The sequence below is a fragment of the Cucumis sativus genome, chromosome 7 (genome assembly GCF_000004075.3).
Source record: "Cucumis sativus cultivar 9930 chromosome 7, Cucumber_9930_V3, whole genome shotgun sequence".
Classification (NCBI taxonomy): domain Eukaryota; kingdom Viridiplantae; phylum Streptophyta; class Magnoliopsida; order Cucurbitales; family Cucurbitaceae; genus Cucumis; species Cucumis sativus.
The window spans coordinates 19839007-19857714 of NC_026661.2; the positions used below are offsets into that span (position 1 = coordinate 19839007).

Genomic DNA, 18708 nt, shown 5'->3' on the forward strand with positions numbered 1-18708 from the left:
CTATTTTTTTATTTCAAAAAGGACAAACCTGTCTTTACTTGACAGCAACGGAATTAATTGAATAATATTATTTTCCACCCATTTCTTATTAACAAATTATTATTATATTCTTTTTAAAAAACCAAGATGATATATATATATCCAACTTTTATATTTTTTTTAAAATTTACTTAAAAAAGATATCATTGAAGTTTCAAAAAAAAAAAAAAAAGAGAATTATTGCTTTTAATATATGAATTAATAAAAGTTGTTAATTCAAGTAGTTACAAAATACCATTACATTTCACAAGTTAAAATATAAACCCAAACTTGTTACTAAGAGCTTTCATTAGAATTATAATTAATCTGTTTGAGTTCTTCTAAGTGTTGTTAGGTTGAAAGAATAGTGTATTTGTCAATTGAAACTTTAACCTGTATGAGACGTTGATTTGACCCATCCTAACTATGTCTATAAGCTCAACAAAGCTATTTGTGGTTTGAAGCAAGTAACACGTATGAAATAATACTAACTTATCATGTAATGACCTAACTTTTCAAAACTAAGTTGAAGTTTTTATTTAAAATAAAAGAGATTTAAAAAAATAAAATAAAATGGACAAATCAAGTGTAAATGGTAAATAACATGTATTCGTTTTTATATTATTTTACTTCTTAAACAATTAGTGGAAGCCAAGTTAGATTTATATATATATATAAAGAGTGATAGCAAGAGACTCAAAGTTGCTATTAAAAGCAAACTTCGAAGGAAATGTTGATTTCACTCATTCTAACTATGACGAAGGAAAAATCATTGAGTTTAAAAATCAAACGACCGTGCTCTCGAGTGACAACTAAAATAACGTATTATTTTATTAAAATAATTTTTACTTAGTTAATTAATGTAGTGAAAATATATTTAGAAAGACAAACCTTTTGATAAATTTATTCTTTCATTATATTTTTAGAAAAATTAAAATATGAATAGAACAATACATTACAAATAATAAAAAATGTTATATTAAAACAGTAGTTATAAATAATTTATTTATATAAAAAAACACACTCACAATTCACAAAATAATTAATAATAAATAACACACCCTAATAACTTAGTGGATAACCATAAATTTTGTTATCGTTTATAGATATACATTTTAAAACAAAACTTTAATTTTCTTTCTCAACTTTATTTTTTCTAATCCACCATCAAATACATATTTAAAAACATTGCAAATATTTGCTCAAATTTTATTATTATTAAAAGAACACAGGTACATTTGACTATTTCTACAAACTTTTTAATTAGGACAAAATCCGAAGAAATTTCAATGATCACATTTAATTTATTTGTAAATTTTTCTAGATTTTCTAAACGATAGCACTAATAATTGATCCTAATGATCTTAAGCCGCCCACAAAATTTTGACAAAGCAATCTTGTATTTGACTAACAAAATTACAATTCATATTACAACAAAGGCAATTATAAAAATAAACATGATTAGTATCATAATCTCACATATGTATGATGAGTGTGAACGCCACCTTCTTGAGATTTTCTATATTTTATAGAATTAGGCCGGATATGTTAGTTGAATTTATGAAGTTAAAATATTAATTTTGTTCTACATTCACAAATTAAAGGAAGTAACGTGTATCACGAGCTATATGATTGAGGGCATTTATTTATGTCATTTGGTTGCTGCCCTACTACAAGTTTTTATCTCTTTTCTTTATGGGAATTCTAAAAATATGAAGAAATCATCAACCTTATACTCCCATTTTAAACAATAAAGAAACAAATTCAAAAAATATTTATAAAAATATATAACCAAATTTGCTTATCGTAATAAATAAGAGTTTGAATTGAAAAATTCCCTTGTTATTGTTTATTTTGATATTAGACAGAATTTTAACAAATATAGATATAGCCTAATAAAACAAGAAGAAATCTTCAATCATTACTTGGATACATATTATAATATATACGTGAACAGCATGGAGAATCACATCCTACTCAGAAAATCATATCCTAACGTTCAGAAAATCATATCCAAACTATTTATTTTTTGAATAAAAACGTTGACTGATATATCTATTTATTACCGTTAATCATTGTCGTCCGAATCGATTTGTTAACCAAAGAATCACCAAATCGACTATGAAGAGTAAGTATGGTTGGTTTTTAGTTTTTCGATTTATTAAAAGAACAACACAATTTTAGTTTTATATTAAATGTATTATTTCACGCCTCATTTAAATTAAAAGTTGAAAATATGAATAAATTATAAACGAAAATATAGCGTGAGGATCATTTAAAATGATTTTTCAACCTTTTTCATCAGTGGGACTAACTTCAAATAAACATTCTATTCAAATTTGGGCATCTTTGATAACATTTAAAGTGTGGGTCATATATGTAGCAATAATAGAAGGATATGACAATTAAATAAAAAAATAGAAAGAAAAAGAAGAGATGCATAATATAAAGAAGCCAAAGAGTGAAGCAATCTCTTGTAGTAATTAATTAATTGAAAAGTTTATAAAATGAGACAAAGCATATTGTTGGGTTCCGATTCTTGTAATTTTGTGAGAGCAAAGAAACAAAAGAAAAAATATATTTTTGAGAAAGTCAACATACTGAGATATGGATTTATTTTTTTAAGAAATATTTGGACAAAAGGAAGTTAAAATATATTTGTATGAGATATTGTGATGTTAAATAAATTTAATCAAACAGTATAATGTATATATTATCAAATAAATTTAACATTAGCTTATAATTTCAAATAGCACATGATTAAACCGTATTTATTATAGGAAACTGAGTGGTTATAATAGTTAGGAGATGAATATAAGAGTTTACAACGATTAAAATGATTTTTCTTACTTTTATTCAAAGGATAAGCTCTTATAGACTTAAACTTTTGTACGAAGAAAATTGTTAAAAAAAAAACTATAAAAAAAAACCTCTAATGTATTTTTACTTCACTCTTTTAGAAAGAAATAGAAGTATGAATACTTAAATAATCCATTTATCCGTCAACAAGGGCTCGTGTTCAAATCCACTACATCTAATTTATACTTAAATAATGGACTATCTGTATTTATGGTCTAAATGGGTTTTGAATTGATACAAAACCGATGTTATTTACAATATTAATCATAAAACTTAGTCAAGTCAATTCACATAATTCACTTTAACCACGTTTCAATGATATTAAGCATCTCTTCACCATTTTGTTGAAGATGATAATAACAATAACAATCTCAATGTATTTTTAAACGCAAAAAAAAAAAAAAAAAAAAAAAAAATTAAATTTCACATTTAAAATAATATACTTCTAAGAAGTATTGACACACAATTTTGAAATTATCAGTTTTTTCTTAATCTTTTTAAAATAAAGGATGCATTAGGCTTCTAGTCCCTAAAATTTGATATTTATGTCAAATCAATCTCTAGAAATTTCAAAATTGAACAGTTGTCTCCAACATTTAGAAAAGATTTTAATCTTTCAATTATTAACTGATGTTAACTCTACAATGATGATGATGGTCTCCTTCATCCTCCCCAACTCCAGTTCTCTTCCTTGGTGCAGTCAATGCCCCCAACGACCTCGACTCCAAAAAAAAAAGAAAAAAAGTTACACAGACTCGTTGATTTCATATGGTCCTCCAAGTTGAAAACAATCTATTATCAATGTTCTCTTTCTCTTTTTTCCAAAGAGTTTTGATGTCTAGATCAGTAAAACTACAAGATGACTTCAAATTAAATAATTGACTGTTGGGAGTGAAATTTAATTCCTTGACGATAGATTCTGATAAGAGCTACAGAACAATTTCGAGTTCGTATATATCCAAAACCAAAACTTTCAATTCTACTAAACTGAAGTATGAATGCACTCGACGAACAAGAGAAATGAAATTTAATAGAAGATGAAAGGCAAGAAGATGAAATAATCTCAAATATTTGAGAATTTGAAATTTTCCACTTAAGTATTCTAATTTTTTTTTATCATATAATTCATATTCCTATTTTGATTATCAACTCTGAGAGAAAAAACTTAACAGATCGTATAAACTTCTGTAAGATATATGTTCTCAAACAACTCACTGATATAATCAAATCAAGATTAGCAACAAGTGTAAACAACGAGAAGATTCAGCTAACAGACGATTCCAGAATGTTCCAATCTAGCAAAGGCCAAAATCCAGGATGCTGCTTGGAGAGGGGCAAATCAATAAAGTAAAATGATATCAAGATTTACCTGTAGTGAAGTAGGAACTGGAAAGCTCTGCATCAAGCAAAAATTGGTTCCCGCTCGTAGACTGACAGATGAAGTGCAACAAAAATGACCAAAATTATTCCATAATCTCTCCTTCCTCGAGTTCTTCAACCGTGAACGCATCCCCAAGAAGTTCACCGCTTCCTTCCATTTCCACTTCCTTGGAAAAGTCTCCATCCCAATCAAGAAAATCATCTGGATTAATTTGTGCCATGATGTTTGAGTATGCATCTATCAGATCTTGCTCAAAATCAAACTCCAACTCTTTCACTACCCCTGGCTCCCTGGCCTGGGAGCTTGACTTGGGGCTATTCCCAACTTCCTGCTTCCCCACCAAACCTGTAGAGTAACTATGCGTTGCTCCATGTAGGTTTCGGGGGCTGACTTTGCAATGTGGGCTTGAAGTTGATACTTTCATCAGATCAAGAACCTGAGGATTGCAGGAATTTTCGTCTTCTTCTATTTCTTCCACTCTGAAGCAAACGCCTTCATGGCTAGCAAGATCATTTTTCAGAGCATTTGGACCTTCTAGATTACGACTCACTGGATTGGCAGTTTTAACTACTTCAAAATTAGGAGTTTGAGAGGGTAAAACAACATATATAACAGGGTATTCCACAAAAGCCAAATTGGAAAACAGTTGTCTTATTGGCAATGTCGAGTCCAGCTCACAAAAAGACGATGTAGCTCCCTGTATACATATTAAACATAACAAATAATAAAGCATGTTAAGAGGAGCCCTTGGAAATTAAATAATTTCAAGAAAATAAGCTACGGTGAAACCTCTCTTAAAGGAATACTTTATTAGTAAATCAACAAAATTGTTCTAGTTCAAAGCTTAAACATGCACAATAATAATAGAACGGTTTACATTACCTTTTCTTACAAGTTACAAGTAATTAGCTCCTACGTATAACAAAAACTAACTTGCTCTCTACTCAACCTAGTAATTACAAAATAATGATAAGCAAATGCCAAGCTGACTGCTGCGTCAAACACCGTATATCCTTGAGTGCATAACCAATAAAACAAAACTTAAATAAATGCAACGGAAAAATGCACTAGCCATGACATTAATTAACTTCATCTTACATGGATGTTAAATACGATATACTTTAGAAACAACCCAAAGTAATTGGAGCTATAACCTTGGGGTATGTACGGACAAAAAATTTGAGGCAATCCAGCTGCTCATAGAACTTCTGAAGTTGAGTTTTCCATGGACATGGTCGTAGATGGTTTTCAAGAATGGTAGAAAGCTTAGAGTTTTCATTAACTCTGCAGTTAAAGGAAAATATTTTTTTAAAGTATGTCATCATTCAGACCCAAAGAAAATGACACTTGTGCCATGAACATAGAGGAAAGGACAAAAATAATATACATAATCCGTCATCCTTCCAATGACGTGGAGAAGAAAACTCACTCATGGTCAACTAAAACAATGTCAGTGGAGTTAAACCGCCATTCCATTGTCCAGAAGATTGTTTTTTCCCTGTAAACAACGAAACTTCATGTTTCAAATAACACTTTAAGTAATACTGCTTCCCATAAAACAAACTAGATGAGTGATGATTAGCCTAACCCTTAAGAATATTTATTATCAAGCTGAAACTTTTAGGTCCTGTTTGTAACCATTTTAATTATTGTTTTTGTTTCTGAAACAATTTTTTCAGTAGTCCAAACTTGAAGATTACTGAACAAGGCTTAAGAAACAGTTCTTTCAGAAATCCAAAACTTGAAGAATGAACACGGTAAAATGAATTTTGATATACAAAATGTTCACATAGAGATCATCAACAGTCTGCAAAGTTTCAAATAAACACAACAAACCAACAACTCTTTTTTGGACAAAAACATCTAAGTCAATGTATGACGATACAGCTTTCAAGATAATCCGTGGTACATAAGAAAGGAGAAGAAAACCTCTTATCATATCGAGTTTGATTGTTCTCCCTTTTCGTCATTCCGGTGGGGAGAAACATAATTTTTGTTCTCCTATTTGAAGCAGCAGCACGCAAACTTTTAAGATGAAACGGTAGTCGAAAGTAAGCATGAGTGTAAGGGCACAATTTCTTTCTAAGTCTTTGAGCTGATTCAGCCATTCTCTTAACTTCCTCCAACAAATTATAATCTAAAAACCATCACAAAAACAACCGCAATATTCATTATCAGAAACAACACAGAAACTCTGAACCAAAATCATACTAATTGAATCATTCAAAACCAGTGAGATGAATTTAGGGAAGAATGTCAAGTACCAGAAAGAAGGATACTATCATTGAATTGAGAAAGAGGGACGAATTGGGTCTGCTTTCTCTTGCCAGTACAGCCACTGCGGCGCTTGTGGGCATTGACGCAATTGAGGCTACAAGAACGGATAGAGCACGCGGGGCACTTGTACTTTGATGGGTTTGATTTACACTCTTCGCAAAGTGATGATCCTTGCTGGTTGGAGCTTGTGGAAACTGCCACAGTTGCATCCACTTCCGCCATCTTGGACAACAAAATTTCCTCAGCAACGACGACTAGGTTTCGTAATTTGAATACGGTTTATATTGTTTCGCCTGTAGAATTGAAACAGAAAATGAAGAAAATTTGGAGAAAAGATCAATAGTAACTATTGCATATAGAATTAAACTGTATATATAATGGAAACTTAAATTTTTTATTTTCTGTTTAGCATGTGCATCAATTTGTAGAAAAAAAACACGCACATTGAATTGATTGACGTATGTTAGATTCAATATCAAATATTTTCATTCAACCATTATTTCTTTATTTCTTTTAACACAACTGAGATAGAAAGATTCAAACAAAGACTTCATATTACTAACACACTTGTATAATAATTGAGATAGGCTCGATTCTTATTTCTTATTTATTGGATAAAATGTACTTTTGCTCCACTAAGTTTCAATTTACAAAATGATTCTAAAGGTTCCCTCACTTAACTTTCAACTAAACTAAAATTTCTGTAAAATTAATGCTGAAACTTAATTCGTTATTAGTCTAATCACAAGATAATCAGAGGGTTCCAGACTAGTTCTTACCCCAATTTCGCCGTTAAATCTTGTTGGATCAGCCCGAAGTTATCAACAGAAGAATTCAAAATGTGGAGCTCGAGGTTTCGGTGCTGGAGGATGTTCCGCCATCGTGCGCCGTGGGTCTCCGTCTGCAAGGGTGTAGAAGAGCAGCAAACAGTCGTCAATAGTGGAGGTGCGGCACGGGTCGCTGGTCGGAGTCGCAATGATGAGTGCTGGCGGCGGAGGGTATCGTGGGTCTATGGAGAATCGCCGGAGTTGAAGAAGAAACAGTGGCGGCTGTAAACGTGGCGCGGGGGAATGTGAAGGAAGAATGAAAAGAAAGAGGAAAAACCAAGAGAGTTTTTTTCTATTTTTTAATTACGAAAAATACTTAGGGATCGATTATAATTTTGCTTATTATTGTATTTTTAAAGGTTAAAATTTTAATACATTTTTTAACCAATTAAATAATTAATCATGTTAATTAGTTAAAAGTTTAAGTTAGGAATATTTAGTGGGGTTAGCCCAGCCCAAGATCAGGCCCAAGAGATTAAATTGATCTGGGAAGGCCTGGGAGCGGAATTGAATGCAACTATAAGGTCGAAAATAATTGGGGTGTAAATGGAGTTCACATCCGCGTGTTTATTTTTTCTTTTTTAATTATTATTTTTATTTTTTTTGTATTAAGAAACAAAGAAGGAAAAGAAATAATAATATTGGCGACCAAAAAAATTGTTCTTGCACACACAAACTCAGTCCCAAACTCAGGTCAGGAGTTGAGTGTTCTCATTGTACATCGCCGTCGATTCCCATTTGTTCCTGATTCACTTCAATTTTCTCTACTTCAATCTCAAATCTCAATCCCAACTTCTCCAACACTTCGCCGGAGATTCCTCTTCTTCCCGGCAGATTTCAGCTCCAAAACTCGACATTTCTCGCCGTTTCTACTTTCCCCTCTCTCCGATTTCCTTTTCTACATTATTCCTCTAGCTGTTTTTCTCACTGTATTCAAGGGTTTCCGCCCGGTTGCGAGCTGGCTATGGACTACGAGCCCTATGATAGTAGCGGTAAAGTTTACTCTCACGATGCTTTCATTTTCTGTTATTAGGGTTTTTCTTCGAATTTTAGGTTGCCGGTTTTGTTTTTAGAATTGGGTTTCTAATCTTGCTTTATGGGGGCGTAGGGAAGTTGTAGGTTGCTTGGAGGAACACCCGAGTTTTTCAACCTTTTACACTAGTTCTTTTCTTTGAAGGGAATTCTTTATATTTTGCATCCTTCTTGGGAAATTTGTTTAACTACATAGGGGTTGCTGGCTGTTTCCTTGAGGATGTGTTGCATATGAAAATTTGGATCCTTTCTTCTGTGTATGATCTTTAGCCTGATAATTGTTGCAATACCTACCCAGAGCGTGACAAGCTGTTGAAATTGAAATATTGTTCGAGTTATCTTTAGTTGTATTTTCTCACGGCATTGTTGTTCCTTTTCTTTTTCTCCAAATTTCTTCACTTAATATCAACTCAAAGTCTGTTCGTATAAAAAATAGGCAAGAAACACCTGATTTTCTCATTATATGTGATTTCTCAAGCCCGAGTCATGACGAGGAGGCTAAGAACAGAGCAAGTATGAAAATAGTTGTAGTTGTTTGGATAATTGGCTATTTGGTTTCTGAGCATTTAAAAATATCTATGAAGGAACTAGTTTATCAGTTTTATTCAATTTACGCAGTTCATGTCTAAGCTATTGCCGCACTTGCACACATGTTAACGATTCTCCTTTGAATGCAAGACTTAGACTGACCTTCTGCCTTTTTGAAGGTATCCAGTACTTCCTTAGCCTCAAACAAATCGTTTTTTAACCTGTTTATATTAGTAGCCAGTTCTTGATTATTGATCCGCGGGTTTAGTTCTTCAACATTTTTGTTTCAGAAAAAGAATTACTACACTTGTTCCTGGCTCCTATTATTTGAATTCAGCTGTTTAATTTTTTTTGTGGTGCTATCCGTTTCAGGAACTGACGATGATCTCCCTCCATCTCACCAGAATAGAATTGCAAGAGGAGGGGGGCGTGTTTCAGGGAATGGAAGATCAGTCATGGGTTCTGTTCCTTATCCCAGGATGTATGCTGAAACTGACATGGAAGCTCAAATTCATCAACTTGAGAAGGAAGCTTACAGTTCTGTTCTTAGAGCCTTTAAAGCTCAAGCTGATGCCATTACTTGGGTACTTTTTGTTTCTATTTCATGTATCTAATATTGGTAAATTTGTTTTATCAGGTTTAAATGATTGCTACATGAAATGTATTTTCTTCAGGAGAAAGAAAGTTTGATCACAGAACTCAGAAAAGAGTTAAGATTGTCCAATGAGGAGCACAGGGAGCTTCTAGGACGGGTTAACGCAGATGACATGATTAGAAGTATAAGGTTTGATAACTTGATAAAAAGAATATTAACCAATGTTTTAGGAGGTTGTAGTGTTCAGAGCTCTTCTAGATTTTGATGGATACTTTTTTGGTTCATGTCATAGGGAATGGAGACAGGCAGGTGGGCATCAGCCTGGCAAGCTCAGTACTAGCCAAGCCATTCATGATCCAATTCCCAGCCCTACTGTCTCTGCATCACGCAAGAAACAGAAACTAACTCATTTGGTACCTCCACAGTCATTTACTGGCCCATCTCCATCCTTTCACCAACAAAATGTTCCTCCCCCTCATCAGCCATCCTCATCTGTTGCAAAAAGAGGAGCTATCCCTCCCACCAAGGGCAAGAAACAAAAATCTGTAAGTTTCAGAGGCACTAGTTCTGATTGGACTTATTTGTTCTTCATTTTGTTTTGTTTATATTGTTCCCTTTCCTCAGATATTACCTGGGGCATCTTCAGCTAAACAGTACCAAACTTCAGTTCCTAGTGGTAGGAATCAAGTAGGAAATAGAGTTTCTTCTGGAGCCCTTGAGCCAGCTGAAGGAGCAACATTGAATCCACTTATTGGGAGGAAAGTAAGAACTAGATGGCCAGATGATAATAACTTTTATGAAGCTGTGATAACTGATTACAACGCTGCTGAGGTAAACTATCTTCTTCCAGCGGTGTACTAATTCACATTTCAGTAAGGAAAGTTGTTGAAAATGCATTGCTGTCTTCCAGGGACGGCATGCTTTGGTTTATGATATCGGTTCTGCTAATGAGACGTGGGAGTGGGTTAATCTCTCAGAGGTATATCCATCTAATACATTTTATTTGAACTTAAGATACTTGCATCCTCATTTTTATAATCCTCACCGTGTAGCCATTTGCATCACCTGGTTATATGTTTCCACATCTGGATTTGTGTGAAAATTGTTGAGACCTTCAATTCTGAATTAAAAAATTCCTCCATATTAAAAAAATATCCACGAGTGTTTGAGCGAGCTTGTGTGCATATCAACTAATCTTACGAGACACTCTGTCTAACCTTACATGATCTCTTCTATGGCCTGAATGGTTACACCTTAGATAGTTCTTGTGATATTTATTGAAGCAGCACTCTAGTCCTTAACTTTTTGCTGTCATATTAATGTGATATAAAAAATGAAATTATAAGCAAAAAAAAAAATGGAATGTAAATTACCTTAATTTCCTTTCAGTGTTGGGTAATTAAATTAAAAATTTTTGAAATTGATTCTACTCATAGCCCTTAAATTGCTTTGACAATATATTCTACATAATTTTAGTTTCCGTGTATAGAACTAATGAAAACAATAGGTTGCTGTAGGCATGTTTTTTGGAAATCTCAGAAAGTCATCTCACAGTCTTCATGTTTTAAAAAAGTTTGTTAAGTACTTTGTTGGGGATGGTTGATTGGTTTCATATCCTTTTTTAGAGGATCACTTGGCAGTGACACCTTCCATATCAGTTATGTGCCTACTGCCTATTTCGTTATGCAAAGGTACTATAGTTAATCTTGTCCTGCTGTGCTATGGCGGTCTTCTGTCTCTCTTTCTTATTACATCCATTTTAGTAGATCTCTTTCTGATTTCATGTTGTTGGATCAACTTCACTTCTCTCTTTGTTGCATGAGTCTTTATTCAAATTCTAGTGACTTTCATACTCGAACCCAAGATTTTTTAAAGATATCCTTAAAATCTATTTCTATTCTTTGATTGCTCAACCCTCCTTTTTCTATCTTCCTCTTCCCTCATCTTCCCCAGATTCAAGAAGTTGAAAATTTAGAGATGTAATTCTCTCTTAGCTGGTAGCATTTGGGAAGATTAACATCATGGTTTCCATCCAAACTCAAAAAAGGTTTTTTAGTGGTTTCCTTTTGTGTTGGTGGTTGGGGTTGAAAAATCTAGATCATATTTTAGGGAAAGATCAATTTTCTTTGGGTGCTAGACTGAATTGTCAGGATATGGTGGATAAGGTCATCCAGTCTTTGACTGAGATCTTCTTTTGGGCATACAGTGTTCTTTGCTATTGATTAGTATATTTCACTTGACCACCTTTTCAAAGATCAACACATATGGCAACTCAGCTGTACCGAAAATTTTCTGAATAATTTAGAGGAAGATCATGATTATCATTGCCCATAATTCTTTGTGGACCTCTTCCTTTACAGTTAAGTTTCTTACTCAGGCTAAGCTGCTACACAGTGGCTTACTAACAATTTGGATTAAATCAAGTGTTAGATTAGAGTTACCTTAGAAGATTAAATATTGCTTTAAATGTTATAAAGTTAGAAAGTAGTCACATTTGAACTTGATGGGATCAAGTTATCTGGGGTTTTCGTTGCTAAAAGTATGCATGTTGGAGCCAAACTTTAGGAAGGTGTCCTAACTTCCATATTTCTAAGGACTGGAAAAGGTAAACAACATTGAATTTAACGAAATATAAAGGTCAGTGGGTTTGGTGGAAGTGCTTGGTCGCTGGGGTTTCTTTTCCTAGTATCAAATTTATAGTTGTATCAAGCATGCCTTTTCCCCTTCTTTACATATGTTAGATGATATGGTCGGGCCTTATGTGAATATCCAAATTCAAGATGGTATAGTTGCATGCGTACATATATTCTGTGATTTGTTGGATTAATGATTTAGGGTGTGTTTGGAAGATATTCACAAATGTTTAATTTAAAAATAAGTTATTTTGGAAAAAACTTGAGTGTTTGGAAACTACTCAAAGTAGCTTTTGAAGTATATTTAAACCATCTTTATCAAAAGTGTTTAAATAAAAATAAGTTTTTTGAAAAATACTTTTTTCTTAAGTCAATCCAAGCGGACCCAAAACATGTTTAAGGGTTTTTCTTCAGCATGTTTTTCACCCGTTGATATATGGTTGTGTCAATAGTGTCTAATAGTGATGGGATATTCCCTAATTTTATATTTTTTGAATTCCATACTACCTATTTGAAATGTTACTAGATTTAAAGATCCAGAGTTTTTAGAAATGGAGTACAATGGTTGCTAGTGCTTATCTTAAATATTCTGCCCAGATATCTCCTGAGGACATCCAATGGGTTGATGAAGATCCTGGAATCCCACATAGAGGTGGTTATGGTGGATCAGGTCATGGAATGAACCGATCTGTAGGCCGTGATGGTTCTGGTGCAGGTAGAGGTAGAGGAGTCCCCAAGTCCCAATCCAGAAAAGATTTCTTGCCATCTCAAAATGGTATTGGCAAGAAGACATCCGACGATATACGGATACTCCACACAGAAACTCTAATTAGAGAGGTACAAACACTGTGGATTTATTATTTTGACCTTTATGAATTTGCTGTCTTTCTAGTGTCCATGAACTCTTTTTCCTTCATTTGGTTAGCTGGAGAGTTTTTGGTTCAAGCACTGTGGATTTATTCTTTTGATCTTTATGAATTTACTGTCTTTCTAGTGTCCATAAACTTTTTTTCCTTTCTGCTGGTTAGGTGGAGAGAGTCTTTGGTTCAAATCATCCTGATCCCGTTGAAATTGAAAGGGCAAAGAAAGTTCTTAATGTAAGAAGCATTAGATGCACCTGCAGTCTTTCATTCTATTCCATTACCTTTTTAATCAATATACTAACTTACTCTGTCCAGGACCATGAACAATCACTTATTGATGCTATTAATAAGCTTGGAGATATTTCTGAAGTAGGAAGCGGTAAATTTCATATCAATCTCAGCCAATGCTTTTCGTTTTTTTATTTCCCATGCTTGTCAACTCAGTCACTTAGAACAGTCCACAATAATACCAGCCTTAAAATCTTAGGAATTCTGACTATTGGGCACCTGAATTTGTTCATTCTCTCTTGGTGGTTTACATTCTTGAGTTCAACACATTCATGAATTGTAACTCTACATTCCTTGATACCCTATCTGGTTTGGTTGCTTTTATAACAGACGAAGGTGGCCACCGGTTCTCGCATGGGCAATCTATGGACCGGGAATAACAACAGTTTCAAAACGAAGGTGGTTCACTCAGTAAGAGCATCCTTTTGGTAAAAAAAAAAAGACGACGGGATGTGGTAAGCAACTTTTGAGTTAAATGGGGAGTTGACCCTAAAACTCTCAAGGGCCTTTTCCTGTAAAATATAGGAGAATTGAGATGAATGTTCCCTCGCTTAGGTTAACTATGGGGTTTTTGTTCTATTAGCATAGAGATGGTTCTTAGGAGGATGGGGTGGGGTTGGTTGTTTTCTTCTTTTCTTCTTATTATTCTCCCTTTTTTTGTTGGCAATGGTAAGAATTAACATAGGAAGGCTGATGATACTTGTGTAACATTATTTGAATAGTGATTTAAGATGTGACCCATGTATAAACTTTTAAGAATTTGTTTGGTTTAGAAAAAGCTAAACTTTACCTACTAACAACTAATGAAAGTTAATTCAAAAGATAGTTGAAATAAAACATTAAGTTAACATCAGTTTTTATCATCAAAGATCACACTCTTGTACTTGGAACAAAATGGTTCTCTTTAATCAATGGTCCAGATCTTTCCAATTAATTAGTAGGTCAAAATAGATTGAATTTACCCATTAAAAGAGTTTCTAATTTGATCTAACAATATGGATGGTTAACTAGATTTTGGATGTTAAAGAGAAAATATTGCCCAACTTTCTCGTGTAACAAATTAGAAGTTAAGAAAAAATAATTAAATGCAATACAGATATGACACTGCAGATTGCGACCTATTAGTATACACAAACAATACAGATCTTCATCGTTTAGACTTTTTTCTAGGCCTCTTGAGAGGTTCTTTTCCACCCCCTTCTCTGGCTCTTTTTATTGGTGTTGGGGGTTCTGCTTCTGCTGCCTTCTTAGGCGGTCGACCTACACTGCGCTTGGAAGGGCTGGCATCCTCTTTTGGGCGCTTCCTGTCATTGCTTTGCTTCATCGTTGTCGACACTCTCTCTTTTCCTTTCTCATTTTTGCTACTACCCTTCTTTTGTTCCGGAGTCGCATTACTGACACCGCCACTGCTTCCACCTCTGCCATTCCTCTTTGTAGTCTCTGCAGGCGAGTTCTGCTTGATCCTCTTCAAGAAATCTGCTGCACTACGCTTCTTTTCCAGCGCTACTGTCTCAGATTTCTTCTTATCTGGTGTTGGTATCTCGGTTTCATTGGCTGAACTGGGTTTCCATCTGGAAGTTATATTCTGTTTCTTGCTGCTACTAGGGCCGCTGGAGTTTGTGGCACTATCATTGCTCCTTCTCATACTCCTGGCTCCAGTTGTGGGCTTCTCTTTGACCTTGCTATCCTTTGTAGTATCCTCGTCTTCAACAAGATTTGAAGCGGTTTTGATACTTGATTTTAGATCAGCAGCTGGTTTCTCATCATCATTGCTCCGCTCACCTTTTTCACCAACACCAGTCGTTGAAGGGTTAGAAATCTTGCTTCTTTTCCTACAAACTACTATAGGTACAGAGGACTTCTGCTTGGCAAGTAAGGACTGTGACCCTTCAAGATCAGGACCCTTGGATCGAGAAGGAATCGTTGGGGACGAATCCACTACTTCAGGCAAAGGGTCAGTCTGAGCAATCCGCAAACTCTTCTTCATTTCATTGGATATGAGAAGACGGAGTTCACAAGCGGCTACCGCTTCCTTTGAGGATTTGGGGAAGAAGGTAACCACATTATTGAAAAGAAGCAAGAGATCTCGGTAAAACGCAAGGTTGGATGATGAATAAGAGCCAGAAGTGATCTTGCTTTGAACTATTTCCAAGTCCAAATGCTGCCGGACCATCCCCTTGTACTCTTCCGTTTCCTGCACGAAAAATCATGGTGGGCTGCTTAACAGATCCGACCCAATTGGTCAAAGCGTCAAAAGCACTTGATTGAAATACACCACCTTTCCTACTTGCCAACTTTTATTTTATTTTTCTTGGTCTAGAATAATTACCACAGAAGATCACAAGGAAAGGCTGGAATTGTGTTAGTTTATACATAAAAGAACTAAAATTATAATAATATTTTAAGGGCAACACCCACATATTCAGGTCTGTCTTGACCCTTAAAAGGAAATAGAACATGAAAAGGCTACAGACAGAAAATGGTTGATGACTCAGCTGGGTGGGGTTAACGAGGGCCCTATCAACCATGGGAATGGCCTAAGTTATTTTGATATTAATCGCTACCCAAAAAGTACATCCTATACGCCGGGACAAAATACTATCTCTTCATGGCCCTTCGAAATAGGGTTTTTTTCTTCTTCCAAATTTAAATAACAATAACAATAATAATCCACAGGTTAAACTTTCCCATTCAAAATAATAAAATTTCTGTTGAAAACAAATTTTATTTTTTTAAAACAGGTTTGAAACCTATAATAATGTTGAACCAACTAATTGACTCTAGAGTGTTCTTTAAAATTATAAAACAATTATACACATATATGATATACCGAACCATAGAATTTTCCAGAACGTTGTAACAAATGTAATGGCCAAGAAATGTGTATTGGACTCTCGTGATGACTTTAAATTTACCAAACCAAATACTACACATCAATTTTATTTATAGATTTGGGGGGAAGAATAAAAAACTTAAAATAGAAGGAAGGAAGGAGACGTGCACAATAATAATTTTCATTTTCACTTGAGTATTAAAAATGAGCATATTCCATTTCGGGCTAAAAATTTGGGCCCACAATACAAAAATCTCACAGAATTTGTTGATAAGAAAACGGTTTATCCAAAAATTATCTTAGTATTGAACCCAAAAAAAACTCTAATTATCTATCAATTATTCAGCAAAGCGTATAGTAATAAACATAAATAATATATTGTTTTTAAAAAAATCCAAAACAAAAGTTAGCAATGAAAAGCAACGTGGATCGAAGCTTTTAAACGAATGGTCCCCTTTTTTCTTTTTTATTTTTCTTCTTCTTCTTTATTTATTTATTTATTTATTTATTTGCAATTGGAAATGGTCCAAATTTATTGGTCGTAAAGCTTTTAATAGATTTGGATCAATATCTTCAAATCAATTTTTGTGTTAAGAATCTTCAAAATAACAAAAATCAACCAAATATTTAGTATTTAATTACTATTTCTATAACATAAATTTTAACCTTAAATTTTTTATATTTATTATACGTTTTTTTTATAAGAAAAATGCTTTGATTTAGACAATTTAGTGACAAATCCTATCAAATTTTAATGTTTTTATTCCTAACTTTAAAGTAAAAAATGTTTTGTATTGGAATTGGATTGTTAGGATTATTTTTAAGACTAATTTAATTTATATAATTAAGAACCTGATTATTTATTTTATTATTGAAAAAAAAAAAAAAGAAAGAGAAAAATGAAGAAATGTTACCTGACTTTGAAGACGAGATTCGAATAAGGAGCCATGTTTGTGCGCTCGTATCAACTGTAGAACCTCGTCGAACCGTCGGGACTTAATCCCTACCGACCGGCGAGGTTCATTGCCGCTACTACCGCCGGAGATCTCCTTCCTGAGGAGTCTCTTGCTCTTCATCCTACCCGTCAAACTCGCCGAGCTCTGTACTTCGCTGCTCTCTCTTGTCGTCGTGCCCCCGCCATGTGACTGAGCCTCCGAGTCGGCTAACTCGGACGAATCGTCGACGCGTTGCGTTTCCTTTTTTTTTGTCTCTGATATGTCACACGTCGGGTTTTTAACCACAGTATCCGTACTGCCGTCATCCGACTGTGGACCGGCTGGTTCGGAGGTTCCCCGGTTCTGTTCTGGTCTATATGAGCCGGCGAAATCCGGTTTAGTTTCGGATTTGGCGATTTCGGCTGTGCTTTTACGATTGCCGCTTTTAGAACCAGTGGAATTGGATTGGTTTACAGAGAAATTTTCCCGGTCGGAATCTTCTCCAGGAACCGCCGGCGGCTTCGTGACTGTTCCGTTTGGTCCGGACCGATGGTCTGGTTCTCCGAAGTGTTTTTTGTCGTTTTCTGATCGTCGCTCTCTGGACTCCGTTTTTAGATCTGGTTTTCCAGTGCTGGCCTCTCTATCGTTCACGCCTTGTTCTCGCTCCTCCTCCAATTTCTTGACCTTCAACTGCAACGAGCTGCCGAAAATCTCAATACGATTAACTCAGATCTGAAAATTTCAAGACAAAAAAAGAAAAAAAAGAAAAAGAAAAAAGAAAGAAAAATCAACAAAACCGATAGAGATTTACTTGATTGAAACATCATAACGCTGGACCTCTCGTCGAAGTTCGGCAACGCGGAGTTTCCTCAACTCATCAACCCAAGGTAAGGCGGTATCAAGCTTATCGGCAATTCCAGAGGCGTTGTGATTCAAAACGGCGTCGTTTTGAAAAGAAGTAAATCGTCGTTTAAGGTCTTGAAATTTAAGTTCGCAGTTACGAGCGGTGGTTAAGAGAGGAGGAAGAGAAGAACGATTCTGAAGTTCCATGGATACGGAATTCCAGTCCTTAAATCCATGGCGCTTGACTGCACAAGCGAGTAAAAGCTCCTCCAATGTCCCCCATGTAGCGGTGATCTGTTCACTGTCCGCCATTAGATTACAACAGCATAGAGATTCCCGATTGATTAAGCAGTGTTGTTTGTCATCCTTTGAATTCTGTTTTCCCTCTTAGAATTTTTCAAAAAAAAAAAAACAAAAAAAAAAAAGAATCATAGAGAAAGAGAAACAAAAAGGGAAAATTCTTCCATTAGATACAGAAGTTTGTTATTAGGGTTTCTTTGTTTCTGCTTCGTATTCTTTCTTTTCCTCTGCGGCTTTGAAGCCAACAAAAAAAAAAATTAATAAAAATCCCAAACCAGTTTTTTTTTTTAAAAAAAAAAAGGATTTTAATGTGGTTTTGGTTTGGCTTTTATATGTAAATTTGTTTTGGGGGTTCGTTCAATTCAATTTGGGCCTCTGATCTCTCTCAAGCACGCAATTTGGTTCGTGAATATATTTGTTTTTACGTAAATACCCTCATAATTTTATTAATATTACACCCTTTTTGTCCTCCTCCTCCTCCAATTCAATTTCAAAT

The 18708-nt window shown here is 34.4% G+C and overlaps 3 protein-coding genes across 6 annotated transcripts; 1 reads left to right on the forward strand and 2 right to left on the reverse strand.

The window, feature by feature from the left end:
• Window positions 1-3391: 3391 nt before the first annotated feature.
• Window positions 3392-7673, reverse strand: LOC101208684 (box C/D snoRNA protein 1). 2 transcript variants are annotated; one of them, XR_004218474.1, is made up of 7 exons: window positions 7315-7673; window positions 6523-6828; window positions 6188-6395; window positions 5688-5756; window positions 5413-5542; window positions 4247-4955; window positions 3392-3594 (listed from the first exon to the last, which is right to left on the reverse strand). XR_004218474.1 is itself a non-coding variant. In XM_031889357.1 (6 exons), exons 2-6 carry the CDS (start codon window positions 6755-6757, stop codon window positions 4341-4343), a joined length of 1257 nt encoding a protein of 418 aa, XP_031745217.1. In that variant the 5' UTR covers window positions 6758-6828; window positions 7315-7673; the 3' UTR covers window positions 3948-4340. The 2 variants fall into 2 exon arrangements, 1 of the variants encoding a protein (XP_031745217.1); XM_031889357.1 differs by lacking the exon at window positions 3392-3594 and having other exon boundaries at window positions 3948-4955.
• A 310-nt stretch (window positions 7674-7983) lies between these two features.
• LOC101221359 (protein EMSY-LIKE 3) lies at window positions 7984-14098 on the forward strand. 3 transcript variants are annotated; one of them, XM_031888603.1, is made up of 11 exons: window positions 7985-8354; window positions 9013-9101; window positions 9295-9506; window positions 9597-9706; window positions 9810-10062; window positions 10142-10348; window positions 10428-10496; window positions 12748-12987; window positions 13179-13247; window positions 13329-13392; window positions 13632-14098. In XM_031888603.1, the coding sequence occupies exons 3-11, from the start codon at window positions 9378-9380 to the stop codon at window positions 13679-13681; spliced, it is 1191 nt and encodes a 396-aa protein (XP_031744463.1). In that variant the 5' UTR covers window positions 7985-8354; window positions 9013-9101; window positions 9295-9377; the 3' UTR covers window positions 13682-14098. The 3 variants fall into 3 exon arrangements, with proteins under 3 accessions (XP_004135906.1, XP_031744463.1, XP_031744464.1); XM_004135858.3 differs by lacking the exon at window positions 9013-9101 and having other exon boundaries at window positions 7984-8354; XM_031888604.1 differs by lacking the exons at window positions 7985-8354; window positions 9013-9101 and having other exon boundaries at window positions 9320-9459; window positions 9560-9706.
• A 137-nt stretch (window positions 14099-14235) lies between these two features.
• Window positions 14236-18508, reverse strand: LOC101208443. Its single transcript, XM_004136061.3, has 3 exons — window positions 17881-18508; window positions 17049-17769; window positions 14236-15495 (listed from the first exon to the last, which is right to left on the reverse strand). The coding sequence occupies exons 1-3, from the start codon at window positions 18222-18224 to the stop codon at window positions 14449-14451; spliced, it is 2112 nt and encodes a 703-aa protein (XP_004136109.1). The 5' UTR covers window positions 18225-18508; the 3' UTR covers window positions 14236-14448.
• Between the last annotated feature and the right edge of the window lie 200 nt (window positions 18509-18708).